This window comes from Pan paniscus, chromosome 12 (genome assembly GCF_029289425.2).
Source record: "Pan paniscus chromosome 12, NHGRI_mPanPan1-v2.0_pri, whole genome shotgun sequence".
Classification (NCBI taxonomy): Eukaryota; Metazoa; Chordata; class Mammalia; order Primates; family Hominidae; genus Pan; species Pan paniscus.
In genome coordinates, this window is record NC_073261.2 from 40187524 (window position 1) to 40205742 (window position 18219).

The following is an 18219-nucleotide window of genomic DNA, read 5'->3' on the forward strand; positions in this document are numbered from 1 at the left end:
TAGCAAACCAAGTACTGTGACTCAAGCAGTAATTGAACAGAATCCCTAGGAATAGTGAGTTAGAGATCATAAAAGTCAAGCTTTGTTTTTTCAAGTTCGCTTCTCTTCCTGTTTGCTGCTAGGTAACAGAAGCAGCCCCTTCCATAGGAAAGTGGAACGAACCTGTGTTAGTTTTCTATTGCTGCGTAACAAATACCACAAATTTAGCAGCTTAAAACAACACCCATGAATGACCTTACGGGTTCTGTAGGATAGAAGTCTGGGCACGGATGATCTGTGTTCTCCGCTCCAGGTCACATAAGGCTGCAAAGTATTAGCCATGCTGTGGTTCTCATTTGGAGATCAGGGTCCTCTTCCAGGCTCATGCAGTTTGTTGGCAGAATTCAGTCCCTTGCAGTTACAGGACTGAAGTACTTCTTTTCTTGCTGCCTCTCGCCAGCCACTGCTCCCAGCTTCTACAGCCTGCCTACAGTTCCTTGCCTCAAGTCCTCTGGCCATTCATAACATTGATGTTTGCTTTCGTGCAGGCTACCAGGAGCTTGCCTCTCTGACTTCCAAATTTCTTTTACTTTGGTCTTTCCTCTCTAGACCCAGATTTAAAAGGCTTATGTGATTAGACCAGGCCCACCTGGATGACCTCCTTTCCAGTTAATTCAGAGTCAACTTTTTGGGATCCCATTTGGGAATTAAGAAAACTAATTAAAACTTGGTAATAAAAAATGAACCCTTTTATAGCTCTGAATCAAGATGTCTAAGCTTCTTGAAATTGCTGTCTTGTAAAATTCTTTGGTTTATTCTCACCATCTCCTTAATTCTGTAGCATTTGACATTGCTGCTTTATGAGGCTCTTTGTACTTTTGGCTTCTCTCAAGTAATATTTTGGGTCCCATCTCTCTTGTTTTCCTTTACTGAGTCTGCTTCTGCTTTGTGCCTCGAAATATGCACCTTCTCATCTCTTCCTGTCTCTTTATAGACTCTCTAATTTGAGATTACATCAACTCTCAGAACTTTAATCCCCAAGCAGGTGACTCTCTAGCCTCGTCGTATTTGATTGTATCAACGTATCCAGAATATCTCACTTGTCAAGATCCTTTCCACTTTATTAAACCCCATCTTTCTTTTTTTTTTTTGGATACGGAGTCTCACTTTGTCACCCAGGCTGGAGTGCAGTGGCACAATCATGGCTCACTGCAGCCTTGACCACCTGAGCGCAAGCAATCCTCTTACCTCAGCCTCCTGAGTAGCTAGGACCACAGGCATGTGCCACCATCCCTGGCTAATTTTTTAAAAAATTTTTGTAGAGACGGAGTCTCTCTGTGTTGGCCAGGCTGGTCTCGAACTCCTGGGCTCAAATGATCCTCCCACTTCTGCCTCCCAAAATGCTGGGAATATAGGCACAAGCCACTGTGCCCAGCCAACCCCATCTTCTTAAATGTCTTACTGCTTTTACTGTTCCCTCCTAGAGTCCATTCTTTACTCTAGGAGGGAATAGTAAAAGCAGTAAGACATTTAGTAAAAGGCTTTTTTAAAGGCAAACATGAGGTCATGCTCTTTGGAGACATCGCATCACATTCAGAATAAAATCTAAACTGCTTACCATGGGCCCTTGATCTGACTCTTCTCATATTTCATTTTTCTACTGCCTCACTCAGATTCTCCTGGTAATCTCCAGCATGTGCCTCACTGCCTTTTCATCAGGTGTTTCTTTTGCCCTGAACTCTTCTCACATGTTTGCTTAACTTATTCCCTTCAGTTAATTTCTCAAATGTCACCTTCCCTTCAGAGAGGGCATCCTGATCCAAAATAGAATTCTGACTACTCTTGCCTTCCTTGTATCACTATATCTTTACCCCATCCTACTTTGTTATACTTTGTAGCTCCTAGCACTACCTGATGTTATAATGTGTATTTATTACACAGTTTCCACCTTTAAAAAGTAAGCTCCACAATGGAACTGTGTCCATATTTACTGCTGTATTTCCAGTATTGACAATAGTCCCTGGCTCCAAGTAGATGCTCAGTGAATGTTTATGACATATATAAATGAAAGAATGAATGTGTTCATGAATTTTTTTTTAATTTAAAAAGATTTTTTAGAGACGGGGTCTCATTATGTTTCCCAGGCTGGTCTTCAGCTTCTGGGCTCAAGTGATATGCCCACCTCGGCCTCCCAAAGTGGAATTTTTCTTAATCTGTGTAAGTGGATGTGACCTCCCTTTAAACATCCCATAGATTTTCTAACCTCTGATTATATATTCAGGTTCTCCAGAGAAACAGAAACAATAAGGGGGTGTGTGTGTGTGTAGAGATAGGGTCTCATTCTGTTGCCCAGGCTGGAGTACAGCAGTGTGATCATAACTCATTGCAGTCTCAATCTCCTGGGCTTAAGCGATCCTCCCACCTCACCTCCTGAGTAGCTGGGACTACAGGCTTATGCCACCATGCCCAGCCAATGTTTTGGACTTTTAGTAGAGATGGGATCTCGCAATGTTGTTCCAGCTCATTTTGAACTTCTGGGCTCAAGCAATCTCCCCACCCTCCCCAAAGTGCTGGGATTACAGGCGTGAGCCATAGTGCCCAGCCTAGGAAGATTTATTATTTATTTATTAATTTTTTTTGAGATGGAGTCTTGCTCTGTCACCCAGGCTGGAGTTCAGTGGCGCCATTTCAGCACACTGCAAGCTCCGCCTCCCGGGTTCACGCCATTCTCCTGCCTCAGCCTCCCAAGTAGCTGCGACTACAGGCGCCTGCCACCACGCCTGTCTAATTTTTTTTTTTTTTTTGTATTTTTAGTAGAGACGGGGTTTCACCGTGTTAGCCAGGATAGTCTCGATCTCCTGACCTTGTGATCCCCCCACCTTGGCCTCCCAAAGTGCTGGGATTACAGGCGTGAGCCACCGCGCCTGGCTGAAAGATTTATTGTAAGGACTCTACTCACACAGTTACGGAGACTGGCAAGTCCAGAATCTGCTGTGTGGTTTGGCAGACTGGAGACCTAGGACAGCCAATATTGCAGTTGCAGTCCGCTGGCCAGCAGCCTGGAAACCCAGGAGAGTCGATGGTGCAGTTTCAGTCTGGAGGCAGTCTGCTAGAGAATTGCCTCTTGCTTTTTGTTGTTTTTGAGCCCTCAACTGATTGAATGAAGCCCACCCATGTTATAGGGCAATTTTTTTTTTTTTTTTTTTTTTTTTTTTTTGAGATAGGGTCTTGCTCTGTCACCCAGGCTGGAGTGCATTGGTGCAATCTCAGCTCACTACAACCTCCATCCACCAGACTCAAGCCATCCTCCCACCTCAGCCTCCTGAGTAGCTAGGACTGCAGGCATGCACCACCACACCCAGCTAACTTTTGTATTTTTTTTTCTGTAGAGACAGGCTATATTACCCAGGCTGGTCTCAAACTCCTGGGCTCAAGCAATCCACCCGCCTTTGCCTCCCAAAGTGCTGGGATTACAGGAGTGAGCCACCATGCCTGGCCACTAGTTCACCAATTAAAATGTTAATCTCATCCAAAAACACAATCCAAGTTGACACATAAAATGAACCATCACAGATAGTATCTACCTTATTCTTTGCCCAGGCTGGAATGCAGTGGTGCAATCTCGGCTCACTGCAACCTCCGCCTCCTGGGTTCTAGCAATTCTCCTGCCTCAGTCTCTCGAGTGACTGGGACTGCAGGCATGTGCCACCATGCCCAGCTAATATTTTGTATTTTTAGTAGAGACAGGGTTTCACCATATTAGCCGGGATGGTCTCGATCTCCTGACGTCGTGATCTGCCCGCCTTGGGCTCCCAAAGTGCTGGGATTACAGGCTTAAGCCACTGCACCCGGCACAGTATCTGCCTTATTCTTTATGTTTGGGCTTATCATCCTTGCATTCCTTAGATGTGGGTATTCAGTAAATGTGCTTTAGGACTCTGGTCCCTCTGTTTTTGTTTTCTTCTTTTATTCCTCAGACCTAACACCATCTTTCTTCTCTTAGTCCCAATACTGCATCACCAGGCCCAGCCTTTTTGAAGTGGTCATTGAGTTTGGAGGACATGGGCTTTCCGCCTAGCCTAGCCTTCTCTCAAACTACAAACCTGGAAGTGGTCATTTACATATGGAGTAGTCTTTCCTGCTTATAACTTGAAAGAAGAAGAAGAAACATTATTATTCTTGAGGATCAACCGCTCCAGCTTACTTAAGACCAAGTTTGATAACCCAGCTAGTTTAGGATTGAACTTGTGGGTGGACATGAGCTATCATCTTCTAGAATTCCTTCTTTCTGTTAGGATTATGAAACATTATGTTACTCAGTGATAGAGATAGGCAGCCAACCACACGTGCTAGAAAGTAGTTTAGTAGATCATGCGGCCAGGTGTTTGCTTCTACCCATGCTAGAATCCTCTTCATTGTTCCTTTTTTCATATCTCTAGACCAGTAGCCTTCAAACCATTTTGAAATACATCTTACGCCGTAACTTACTACACCGAAGTGATAACATATAAAATATATTCACATATGTGCAGGGAAAACTAAAGTGTCAAGTTCCTGCTTTTGTCATACTGATAAGTATCTGCCATTTCTATAACTAAAGAGCACATGTTCTCCTAGAATAGAATATGTTTATACTGAAATGTAATGCTGCTTCAATGTAAAATTGTAATGTAAAATGTAAAATTTCAATGTAAAAACTTACTGGATTTTTTCGTGGGATATACTTTTTAACCTTAATGCATGATTCTTATAAACTATTTTAAATTAACAGTAGAAAAAGTTAATTTGTTGTATATCAATCTATATTTCAAATGTAGAACTGCCCATTAACTTATGGGTGCCTTTTTCGTTTGTGTGGGAGGAGTCCTTATGTATGGCAAGATCCACAAAAACGTTATCAGTTGACAGCAACCAGCAGTCTGTGGAGGAAACCTGGAACCTCTAGTTAGAGTTCACATGAGGCAGCTCATACTACAGGCTCCATGTCCAGGTTGTCATGCTACATTGTGGTTTCTTTATGTCTTCACTTTAGTTTGGTAGAGCTAAGGAACAGATGGTCTGTGTAACAGCATTAATCATGGGGCGGAACACTTGAGGTCAGGAGTTCAAGACCAGCCTGGCCAATATGGTGAAACCCCGTCTCTACTAAAAATACAAAAATTAGCCGGGTGTGGTGGCAGGTGCCTGTAATCCCAGCTGCCCGGGAGGCTGAGGCAGGAGAATCTCTTAAACCCGGGAGATGGAGGTTGCAGTGAGCCGAGATCGCACCATTGCACTCCAGCCTGGGTGTCACAGCGAGACTCTATCTCAAAAAAAAAAAGAACATTACATGGGAATTGTATGTTTCCTCTTTTTTTTAATATCACGTTTCTGCGGGTTAGAAGCAGCAAGGCTAACCTTATAACATATGTCTAGACAGACTGCTTTGAAACAGTGTTGTCCTTTCTATGTCATAGGTCCTTATTAATAAAAAGGAATTCCAGGACAAAAAAGTAGCCAATATTTTGTGTGTTAATGTAGGATATTTAGTTTATGTTAATAGTTTAGTACTTAAGAGAGCTCTGGAGACAGACCTTATGTTTGGCAATGGTTTCTTAACTATAATACCAAAAGCACAAGCAACAAACGAAACTAAAGATAAATTGGACTTCATTAAAATTTTAAATTTTTGTGCATCAGAGGGATACTTGAGAGTAAAAAGGATGAAAGTATTCTAATGGATACTAGATATTTTGGATACTAGACCCTCATCATATCTGATGAGGTGTTTCTTTTTAGGTAAGGAACTCCTGCAACTCAGTAACAAAAAAGACTACCCAAATAAAAATACAGGCAAAGGGTCCAGGCTCTGTGGCTCATGCCTGTCATCCCAGCACTTTGGGAAGCTGAGGCAGGCAGAACGCTTGAGCGCAGGAGTTCAAGACTAGCCTGGACAACATGGTGAAACTCTGTCTCTACAAAAAATACAAACATTAGCTGGGTGTGGTGGCATGCACCTGTAGTGTTAGCTACTCGGGAGGCTGAGAGGTGGGAGGATTGCTTGAGCCTGTGAGGTCGAGGCTGCAGTGAACCATGATGGTGCCACAGCACTCCAGTCTCGGTGACAGAGTGAGATGCTGTCTCCACATATATACATATATGTATTTGTGTGCGTGTGTGTGTGCGCGTGTGTGCACGTGTGTGCGTGTATGTGTATGCATGAGCAAAGGACTTGAATAGCCATTCATCCAAAGCAGATATACAGATGGCTAAGAAGCACATGGAAAGATGCTCAACATCCTTTGACACTAGGGAAATGCAAATTAAAACCGTGAGATACTCAGTTCACAACCACTAAGATGGTTATAATAAAAATGGAAAATAAATTAGCCGGGCATGATGGTACACACCTGTAATCCCAGCTACTTGGGAGGCTGAGGCAGGAGAATCACTTGAACCCGGGAGGCGAAGGTTGCAGGGAGCCGAGATTGCGCCATTGCACTCCAGCCTGGGCGACAAGAGCAAAACTCCATCTCAAAACAAAAATGGAAAATAACAAATGTTGGTGAGGGTATAGAGAAATTGGAACCCTCATACATTGCTAGTGGGAATGTAAAATGGTACAGCTGCTGTGAAAAAATAGTTTAGTGGTGTCTCAGTAACTTTTTTTTTTTTTTTGGAGACAGAGTTTCACTCTTGTTGCCCAGGCTGGAGTGCAGTGGCGCGATCTCGGCTCACCGCAACCTCTACCTCCTGGGTTCAAGGGATTCTCCTGCTTCAGCCTCCCGAGTAGCTGGGATTACAGGCATGCGCCACCACGCCCAGCTAATTTTGTATTTTTACTAGAGACGCGGGGCTTCTGCGTGTTGGTCAGGCTGGTCTCGAATTCCCAACCTCAGGTGATCTGCCTGCCTCAGCCTCCCAAAGTGCTGGGATTACAGGCGTGAGCGACTGAGCCTTGCTGTGTCTCAGTAATTTAAACATAGAATTACCATATGACCTTGAAGTTCCCTGCCAAAAGAATAAAAAACAGGTGTTCAAACAAAAACTTTTAGATGAATATTCATAGCAACATTATTCACAATTCACAGCCAAAAGGTGAGGCAACCCAAATGTCCATTAACTGATGACTGGTTAAACAAAATATGGTATATTTACGTGATAAAATATTAGATTCAGCCATAAAAAGAATGAAGTACAAGCTACATATGTGATACATGTTACAATGTGAATGAATCGTGAAAACATTATACTAAGTGAAAGAAGCTGGACAAAAAGATGTACATTGTGTGACTCCATTTATACAAAATATCTCAAATAGGCAGATTCATAGAAACAGAAAGTACATGGTGGTTGCCAGGGGCCAGAGAGAGAGGAAAATGGGGGATGACTGCTTAATGGATATAGGATTTCCTTTTAGGGTGATGAAAATGTTCTAAGATTAGATAGTGGTGATGGTTGTTGTACAGCATCGTGGATGTACTAAATACCGTGGAATTGTACATTTTTAAATGGTTAGAATGGTGAATTTTATGTTAAGGGAATTTTGTCACATAGAGGAAAAAAAAAAATACCTGCCACCAGGTATTTGCAGATGGCCTGAAGTATAGAGGCAGAGCTAGATACACACATACACACCCTAAACTTGCAGAGGCTTCCATTGGCCCAAGATAGGAAAATTTGAGCAAAAAGACAGTAATTGCAAATGGTTGAAATCCATCAAAAGTGTTTAAATCCATGAATTTAAAAAGATCTGTTCTTATGAGTTACAGCTGCATAACAGGCCACCTTGAGCTTGGGGTAAAATAACAGTATTTATTGCCTTACTCAGTTCTGGAAAATTTTTGCTCAGAGACCCTCATGAAGTTGCAGTCAGATAGTTACTAGGTCTACAGTCATCCCCAAGTCTTCTTTACTCTCATGTGTGGCAGTAAATACTGGCTGCAGCTGACACCTCAGCAGGGACTGTTGGCTGGATCACCCATCGGTGGCATCTTTAAGTGTCTGGACTTCCATACACTTTGGTGGCTGGGTTCCAAGGGCAAGTGTGACAAGAGGCAGAGCCAGGTAGAAGCTGTATCCTTTTTATGTCTTAGTCTCAGGAGTTACAGAGCATCACTTTCACTGCCTTCTATTAGTGAATTAGTAACAAAGGCCTGCCCTTGTTTAAGGGAAGTGTACATAAAACTTACTATTGTTGGGAGAGGGGCACGTTTCTGGAACAGCATGTGGTATAGGAAGTATTGTTGCAGTCAATTTTGGATATTATCCTCAGCCTTCTGGAACCAACTGACATCCCTCCCACATGCACATCCCTCCCACTCACAACCTTCTCCAAGACTCTCCAGAGTCTAATGCCATCAAAGCATCAGCATTAGGAACAAGATCTTGTCATCTGAATCAGATCCTACTATGGATAAGACATCTTGAATGTGGTCCCTAGGGTATAGCTTCTTAAACACTTTTTTTGGTGATCTAAAGCCCTGTAAACTAAAGAGACAAATTATCTGCTCCCCATACATTCAGCATATGGTGGTATGACAGACACAGGATAATCACTCTAGACACTCCTATTCAAAAAGGCAGAAACTAAGAGGCACACAGCAGTCACCATTCCATAACAAGTGTAAAATTCAGCTGGCCCTATGTTTCTAATTCCTTGATGAGAGCTCAGTCCTACTGCTTGGGGATGATTCTCCTCAGCTCTTGGTTCTACCCTTTGGGCTCCTGGTTTTACACTTGAATTATTCTTCCGTTTCCAGAATATGTTGTCTGTTGCAGCTGAATTGTTTCACAGCCTACTTCCTGTCTGTAGAAGTTTAAGAGTCTAGAAGCTTCTTTTCATTTTGTCCTCTTTTTCACTTTAAATATAAGCCAGCATGTTTTTTATTGACACAATTCTCAACAAGTTTGTGGGTTTCCTGTGAATCTTAATGGGATTTTCTTCATTAGATGCATGATACACATCTTATCAAGATAAGCCCTTCTCCATTTTGGGCTTCCTGTGAGGCTGCTGTAGGTAACACCTTTAATGTTCTGAGTAACCTTATTGATTCAATAGAATCTGGGAAACACATCCTTATGATTCTTAGAGGGCCTTTTCCTCAAGGTAAAAAGACTCTCTGAGGGGCACCTCCTTAGATCTTTTTGAGATCTCAAAGTATCTTTTGGTCACACACTAGATTTGATCTTTGGCTTGAAGCCCTTCTCTATTTGAGAATCTATTTGAAAACAATAAGCAGTTTTATTTTTGAACCCACCAAATCCTGACTCTTTTATATTTCCTTTAAATTTTGCTTGAAAGCGAAACAGGTTTTTGTTTTGTTTTTTAATGCTTATCTCTGTCCTTATCATACTCAGCTAAAAGAAACCAGTTAGCGCTTGTGATGAACACTATACTTGGAACTCTTTTTTTTTTTTTTTTTTTTTTTTTTAAGACAGAGTCTGGCTCTGTCACCCAGGCTGGCGCGATCTCGGCTCACTGCAAGCTCTGCCTCCCGGGTTCATGCTGCCTCAGCCTCCCGAGTAGCTGGGACTACAGGCGCACACTGCCACGCCCGGCTAATTTTCTGTATTTTTAGTAGAGACAGGGTTTCACCATGTTCAGCACGATGGTCTCAATCTCCTGACCTTGTGATCCGCCCGCTTCGGCCTCCCAAAGTGCTGGGATTACAGGCGTAAGCCACCGCGCCCGGCCTACTTGGAACTCTTTAGCCAAGTACGTCAGTTCATTAGGTGTAGCTATAGCTATACTTAATTTTCTATTTTCCATGTCTGTCATTACAGATGACAGTTTTGATAAACTTCTGTCACTACATAACAAGAATATCTTTTCCTCCAGGTTCCAAAATTTTTTTTTTTTTGCTTTTCTTTAAGCCCTCACCAACAGGCTCTGGAAGGCCATTAGGCTTCTGCTCACAGTCTCTTCAAGGTTCTTCAGCTTCTGCCGCCCCCAACACCAGTCCCAAAGTCATGACCTCGTGTTTATGTTTTGTTGCAGTAGCACCCCTCTTCTAGGTATAAACATATGTTTGGTTATCTGTAGCTGTGTAACAGACCACCCTAAACTTAGTGGTATTAAATAGCAGTGTAATTATAATTATTATCTTATATTAACAATAATAAACGTATTAATATATAAATTATGTAAATAAAAATTACTCAGTGCTTTGAGAGGCCAAGGTAGGAGGATTGCTTGAGGCCATGAGTTCAAAACTAGCTTGGGTAACATAGCAGACCTGGCTCTATAAAAAACAAGAACAAAAATATTAGCTGGGTATGGTGGGCATGTGCCTGTAGTCCCAGCTACTCAGGGGGCTGAGGCTGGAGGATCACTTGAGCCCAGGAGTTAGAGGTTACAGTGAGCTATGATCATACCACTGCATTCCACAACCTTGGCAACACAGCAAGACTCAGTCTCTTAAAAAAAAATTATTTATATGCTTGAAACACTCTATTTCTGTATTTTCACCCCTCAGATTGTCAATGATGAAAAAAAAATGATACAATACAGTGTGTTGGAGAAAATGTGGGAAAACATACTTTCATATTACTAGAGGGCAGTTTGGCTAATTTGGCAGTATTAATCAACGTGGCGAATTTTACTTTTAAGAATAGGCCCAAAATTGTGTATACAGTGTTACTCAGGTAGCATTATTTATTTTAACAAAAATTTAGAAAAAACCTCAGTGTCCCTCAATAGGGGCTGGTTAACAATTAAACATTAAGTAACAATGGAATACCAAATCATGAAATCCCTTGGGAAGCTTTTCACGTACTGATATACAGTGATTTAAAATATATATCCTTGAACTTTAATAGAGAACTGCGTGTATATTATGGTATCATTTGTGTAAAGGTGGGGAAAGTCAGGAGAATATGCACATTTGAATAAATATACATAAAATGTCTCTGGATAAATAAGAAACTGACAGTGTCAGTTGCCTATGGCAAGCATGGGGTGGCTGGGGAAAGAAGTATGAGGAAGATTTTACTGTATGCATATTTAAACTTTTAAAATTATTTAAAACCTCAGATTTTAAATTTATTTAGTATTAGGAGCTTTTAACTTATAGTCAAAACACATTCTGTCAAAGGGAGGATGGAGAGTCAAGATAAAAGAAAATAGAAGGTAGATAAACATTTAAAAATACTGATGCTGGGCGTGGTTGTTCATGCCTGTAATTCCAACACTTTGGGAGGCCGTGGCAGGAGAATAGGTTGAGACCAGGAGTTCGAGACCAGCCTGGTCAACATAGCAAGACCTGGTCTCTACAAACAACAAAAAAAATTATTTAAAGAAAAACTGATGTGACTTTGGGTAGTCTGAAACTCTAGTATTAAATTTGTCCCTGATTTCCTGGAGTCAGTTATCCATTGTGCTTGCTGCTTGATACTCCAGTTAGCTAATTATCCACTGTTGACAGTGCCTTAACTTTTTACCTGAATACCTATTTATACCTAGACAGATAAAAAATGCAACCTTAAATATAATACAACTTCAGTGGCCTCTTAATATTTTCTCCCTAAGTCACAAAAATGGAATTGTTGACATATAAAAATAGATGCACTTCTGTTTACAATTTCATACTACTTTACAGAATAGAAGGAAAACACCCTTTCATATTAAAAATGGTTCAAAAATGTTGGGAATTCTACAGGGTAGGTAATAATTGAAATACTGGGTTTTTTTTGTTTGATATTTTTTGTTTTTGTTTTGTTTTTTTTTTTAAGGGGAGTGGAGGGGACAGGGTCTCATTCTATTGCCCAGGCTGGAGTGGAGTGACACAGTCTTGGCTCATTGCAACCTCCACCTCCGGGGCTCAAATGATTCTCATGCCTCAGCCTCCCAAGTATCTGGGACTATAGGCACATGCCACCAAACCCGGCTAATTTTTGTATTTGTAGTAGAGATGGAGTTTTGCCATGTTGCCAAGGCTGGTTCTGACGTCCTGGGCTCAAGCAATCCCCGCCTGCGCCGCTCACCCTCGCCAGCCTCCCAAAGTGCTGGGATTACAGGCATGAGCCACCATGTCAATAATTGAAATACTTTTTAATACCAGTTGTATCTGCTTTACATATTTTAAAACATCTGATTTGTTTTTTTGTTTTTCAAAATGTATGACTGCATTAGTTAGCTGTTTACCTCTAGGCTTTGGCCAGTAGAGTGTAAATTATAACTAGAGTAATTTCATGTGTCCTATGATCATGTGATAGATTTTCCTAAAACTATAGATACTTTTAAAAGGAAGTTTGTGTTATTCTGATATTCGTTAAATACAATTTCATTAAAGAATCTCGAAAAAGCATTTTTCCTCTTGTTGCAGTTTGATTTTTCCTAGTATTTTTAAAAAAGATACTTTTATGGATTTGATAAGTGTAAATTTTCAAATTAATAGGTATGAATGGTTTAAAGTTTATGAAAACCTTCCCCAATAGTATTTAGATGCTTGTTCATTTGCTTAATTTAGGGGATCCACATATTATTAAGAAATATTTAGGTGTATTTTACTCTTATTAAAACCAATCACAAGCCATATAGCCCTGATCATTTGTTTTTATGTAAGGATAGACTAGTTATATGGGGACAGGTGTACTTGAGCATTTACAACATTAATTAAAATGTTTTTCTTAAAATGGTTGGCTTTTAGACTAACAATATGCTAAGATAAACCAAAAATCAGCTTTTAAATGAATGCCTCTAGGAGTTGACCAGCTGCATAGTTAGCTTAGAGATGAGAAACCTGGTTTTCTGGATCAGTTAGCTGAGGTTAGATCTGTCCCTTGAGTGTGTATCCTGTAATGCCATGTTTTTAGCTAGACTTTGTGGGTGATTTTTCAGATGTCTAAACTAAGCTTATAAAGTAAAAATAGATTTTTTTTTTGCCAATTAAGAAAACATATAGCAAATACCAATTGTATTCAAGAAATAATTAACATACTTAAGACTTATTTAAAGGTGCTAATTGATCAAAGTCTGATAATTTTTTTTTAATATTAAAAGTAATTTTATGTGAGCCTTGGGGTATAAGAAGCATCACTGCTTTTAGGAATCTATAAATATGGTTCATGATAAATTGACTTCTGAAAAAAAGTAATTTTTTGTTTAATGAAGACATTTTTAATAAAAGTATTATTTCTGTATTACCAACCCTAAAAGCTTACCAGTTTCCTTTAACTGTATTGGTTGTGATGTGTTTTCCTTCTTTAGAGTTGTCTCTGTGGGAAGTTTGTCCTCCGTCCATTGCGACCATGCCGCAGATACTCTACTTCAGGCAGCTCTGGGTATGTATTATGTCTCCCTATAACCAGGCTTTTCACCGTGTGCTGCTTAGGGAGTGTGTGTTTTCCTTGAATATGGGAATAGCTGTCTAAACCTTTTTTTAAAAAGGGGTACATACACCGAAGCTTTGCTGTAACATTGTTGGGGTACCTTCTGGAGCATTGTTTGTAGGTAAAAATTTGTTAATAATGCACCTTTTGGCTCTTTGGTAGTTGGATGGCATCTGAGGCAGAGCCCTCCTTGTATGTGCGATCTTCCATTCTATGGCAAATAGATTTATATCCAGCACTCAGCATGTTGTAACTTAAATAAGTGTTAAATTTATTTGGCATTTTATTAGCTTTTCATATTGTGACTTAAGCAAGTGTTAAATTTATTTGGCATTTTATTATCTATTTTTTTTTCTTTTTTTTAAAGACAGAGTCTCGCTCTGTTGCCCAGGCTGGAGTGCAGTGGCTGGATCTTGGCTCACTGCAACCTCCACCTCCCAGGTTCAAGCGATTTTTCTGCCTCAGCCTCCCCTGTGGCTGGGACTACAGGTGCACGTCACCATGCCCAACTAATTTTTGTATTTTTAGTAGAGACGGGGTTTCACTATGTTGGCCAGGCTGGTTTTGAACTCCTGACCTCAGGTGATCCGTCCGCCTCGGCCTCTCGAAGTGCTGGCATTACAGGTGTGGGCCACCATGCCTGGCTGGTATTTTATTATCTTTTGTAAAGAGTTTATTGTGTTTAGGCCGGGAGTGGTGGCTCACACTTGTAATCCAAGCACTTTGGGAGGCCGAGGAGGGCGGATCACCTGAGGTCAGGAGTTTGAGACCAGCCTGGCCAACTTGGTGAAACCCCGTCTCTACTAAAAATAAAAAAATTAGCCGGGCGTAGTGGCGCATGCCTGTAATCCCAGCTACTCGGGAGGCTGAGGCAGGAGAATCACTTGAACCCTGGAGGTGGAGGTTGCAGTGAGCCAAGATCGTGCCATCGCACTCCAGCCTGAGGGACAAGAGCAAGACTTTGTCTCAAGAAAAAATAAAAAAAAAGAGTTTATTGTGTTTATAGAAATGTTTGATTGAGGAAGAGGAGCCTTGAAAGTGATAGTTCTTGTTTGGGTTCAGAGAGAATCTCATGATTGTGAACATGTTGAGTTAAAGGGTGGATTTCTAGATATTGTATTTAAAAAAAATTTTTAGTTATTCATACTTTTATTTATTTATTTATTTATTTTTTTGAGACAAGGTCTCGTTCTGTTGCTCCAGGCTGGAGTGCAATGGCATGATCACGGCTCACAGCAGCCTTCATCTCCCAGTCTTAAGCATTCCTCCTACCTCGGCCTCCTGAGTAGCTGGGGCACGTGCTACTACACCTGGCTAATTTTTTTTGGCAGGGGGTGGTGGGTAGAGATGGGGCCTTACTATGGTGCCTACGGTGGTTTTGAACTCCTGGGCTCAAGCAACCCTTCCACCTAGGCCTCCTAAAATGAATAAATACTATTTTTGGTGGCAACATGTTATAAACAAATCAGGAAAAGGTGATGTGCAGATATGGTGGTAAACTTGGCTGCTATGATCTGAATTAGTGGTAGATAAGTAGAGGCTAGAGGTCTTCGAGATGGTTACATTGGTATAGGAAAATAGGTGTAGGAGAGCCAAGAAATATAAATGTATTTCCTGTTTCTTTCACTTAGGTTGACTACTGGCAAAATTGCTGGAGCTGGCCTTTTGTTTGTTGGTGGAGGTATTGGTGGCACTATCCTATATGCCAGATGGGATTCCCATTTCCGGGAAAGTGTAGAGAAAACCATACCTTACTCAGACAAACTCTTCGAGATGGTTCTTGGTCCTGCAGCTTATAATGTTCCATTGCCAAAGAAATCGGTAAGAGTTTTAAACAATATTTCAGTTTATCCAATGAAATACTTTAAAAGCAAGTTGTTTTCATGTTGAAAATACAGTTGTCTTTTGGTATTCTTGAAGGAGAGGTTCAGGACCTCCCGTGGATACAAAAATCCCATGGATGCTCAAGTCTCAGATATAAAATGTTACAGTGTTTGCATATAACCTATGTATACCCTCCCATATACTTTAAATCATCTCTAGATTAGATGTAATATCTAATACATTGTAAATGCTGTCTAAATTTTCATTATACTGTGTTATTTAGGGAATGATGACAAGAAAGAAAAGTCTGTCCATGTTTAGTACAGATGCAGTTTTTTTTTGTTTGTTTTTGTTTTTGTTTTGAGACAGAGTTTCACCCTTGTTAACCAGGCTGGAGTATAGTGGTATGATCTCGGCTCACCGCAACCTCCGCCTCCGGGTTCAAGCGATTCTCCTGCCTCAGCCTCCCGAGTAGCTGGGATTACAGGCAACTGCCACCATGCCCGGCTAATTGTTTGTATTTTTAGTAGAGATGGGGTTCACCATGTTGGCCAGACTGGTCTCAAACTCCTGACCTCAGGTGATCTGCCCGCCTCAGCCTCCCAAAGTGTTGGGATTACAGGCATGAGCCACCATGCCTGGCCTCAGGTGCAATTTTTTAAAAAATATACTTTTTCAATCTGTGGTTGGTTGAATCTATGGATGTAGAACCTACAGATATGGAGAGCCAGTTGTGTTTTGTATGTATGCAGTGCAACTTGCCAGATGTATGTATGTTAGTTTTCTTTTTTTTTTTCCAAGACGGAGTCTTGCTGTGTTGCCCAGGCTGGAGCACAGTGATGTGATCTTGGCTCACTGCAACTTCCGCCTCCTGGGTTCAAGCGATTCCCCTGCCTCAGCCTTCCAAGTAGCTGGGATTATAGGCGGGCGCCACCACACCCGGCTAATTTTTTGTATTTTTAGTAGGGACGGGGTTTTACCATGTTGTCCAGGCTGGTCTTGAACTCCTGACCTGTGGTCCACCTGCCTCGGCCCCCCAAAGTGCTGGGATTACAGGTGTGAGATACCATGCCTGGCCAGTTCTTTTTTTTCTTTCTTTTTTTTTTTGAGATGGAGTCTTGCTGTGTCATGCAGGCTGGAGTGCAGTGGCCTGATCTCAGCTCACTGCAAGTTCCGCCTCCCGGGTTCACGCCATTCTCCTGCCTCAGCCTCCTGAGTAGCTGGGCCTACAGGCGCTCACCACCACGCCTGGCTAATTTTTTGTATTTTTTTTAGTAGAGACGGGGTTTCACTGTGTTAGCCAGGATGATCTCGATCTCCTGACCTCGTGATCCACCTGCCTCTGCCTCCCAGAGTGCTGGGATTACAGGCTTGAGCCACCGCTCCTGGCCGCCAGTTTCCTTTAAATTGAACTAATAGTAGCTGGTACAGATGGATAATTATTCTTTTGGAGTCCCATAAGTGCTCTCAGTACATATCACATAGAAAATAACTGTGCTGCACACAAGGGTAAATGGAGGAGATACTTGGGCAGAGGTAACCATGGTTTCCCTATGGACTGAGGGGGACATCTATATATTATCCCATACTGTTGCAGCTATCAAGCTCTTACTTAGAACACTATAAAAACAAGTGCAGAATGGTCATGACATAAAACCACATATTATGGTTAGTAATGGTTCCTTTTAGACCATAACACAAAGTCACAGAATTTTCATCTAGATGCTGATTAGTTGACAGGATATCTTGTACTATTCCTGTAACTTTGTGTGTATTCCTTTTTTTCTCACCAGCCTTAAAATTTTTTTCTTTTTTTTTTCTTTTGAGACAGAGCCTCGCTCTGTCGCCCAGGCTGGACTGCAGTGGCGCGATCTTGGATCACTGCAACTTCTGCCTCCTGGGTTCTGGCAATTCTGCTTCAGCCTCCCAAGTAGCTGGGACTACAGGCGTGCACCACCATGCCTAGCTAATTTTTGCATTTTTTAGTAGAGATGGGGTTTCACCATGTTGGCCAGGCTGGTCTTAAACTCCTGACCTCAGGTGATCCGCCCACCTCAGCCTCCCAAAGTGCTGGGATTACAGGCGTGAGCCACTGCACCCAGCCTAAAAAAATTTTTAAACTCTAATCTTAAATGTTTCTTCATTCACACACAGCTTCTTGTAAAAAACAAAAAAGTCTGTAAAAGAGCATGGATTTTTGGCTCTTTGGTATTGGGCATTTCTTTACGCTAGGAGGCTGGACATAGCTGATCAGTTTATTCTTAGAAACTGGGTGGACTTACTGTCCAGTATCTAACATGATCTAGAGACCCATCCTATAGCAAAAGTTAACGTTTGGAAAAATAAATGTCATCTAACTTCCTCCCTGTAACCCACCCCAACCATACTTTTTCACAATGTTTTTGACTAGTCTTCTACATCATTTATTCTTCCCTATGGACTTTAAAATGTACTTATTGGCTGAGGGAGATAATTTTGCAGCTTCATAAGTCAAGGAGCAGAACTCTGTGGATTTATTCTAAAATCTTGAATCTATTTTAAGCTGCATGACCCAGGAGAAATAGCTGGAAGCTGTTCTAGGAGCATGGAGTAAGGTTGAAAAATTCAGAGCAGTGTTCTTTTCTCAGTTGATGTGACTTCAGATTTCATTCTTTGTAGATGAATCCTTTATCTCTCCAAATAGCCTTGGCCTCTCCTCACTCCACTTTAGCTACCTTGGAGAACATTTCTACTTAATAACTCAGCATGTTTGTACTAAACCACCTCCACACTTACACTGCTCCTTATTTGCTTTTTTGTATTAAAGATAGTACCAAGTTGTCAGGTGTAGCTAGACCAGAATTCGTAGATTCTTCACAGGTTGCCCATATTTTGTTAGCTATCCTATCTTGTTTAATCTTCTTGCATTACCACTATCCGTACCCCTATTCTGACCTTTATCACTTCATATCCAAATTGTCTTCTGAACTAGGCCTGTTGCTCTCCATGCGCACACAATCTTTCCCATCTTCCTCCCAGTCTCTACCCACCTAGATCTCTCCTCCTAACAGAATCTGGGTCATCCTTATATTAATACCAGAGAATCTTCTAAAAGAAGTGCTATGA

At 41.3% G+C, this 18219-nt stretch overlaps 1 protein-coding gene across 12 annotated transcripts in view; it reads left to right on the plus strand.

Moving 5' to 3' along the window:
* The window catches only part of IMMT (inner membrane mitochondrial protein), a 52863-nt gene that overhangs the window by 3103 nt on the left and 31541 nt on the right, over positions 1–18219 (plus strand). For all 12 annotated transcript variants that reach the window (XM_063594813.1, XM_055107708.2, XM_063594814.1 and 9 more), the window contains exons 2-3: positions 13169–13242; positions 14922–15111. In XM_063594813.1, coding sequence (XP_063450883.1) covers positions 13169–13242; positions 14922–15111 — 264 coding nt within the window. The remainder of the gene's footprint in view (positions 1–13168; positions 13243–14921; positions 15112–18219) is intronic.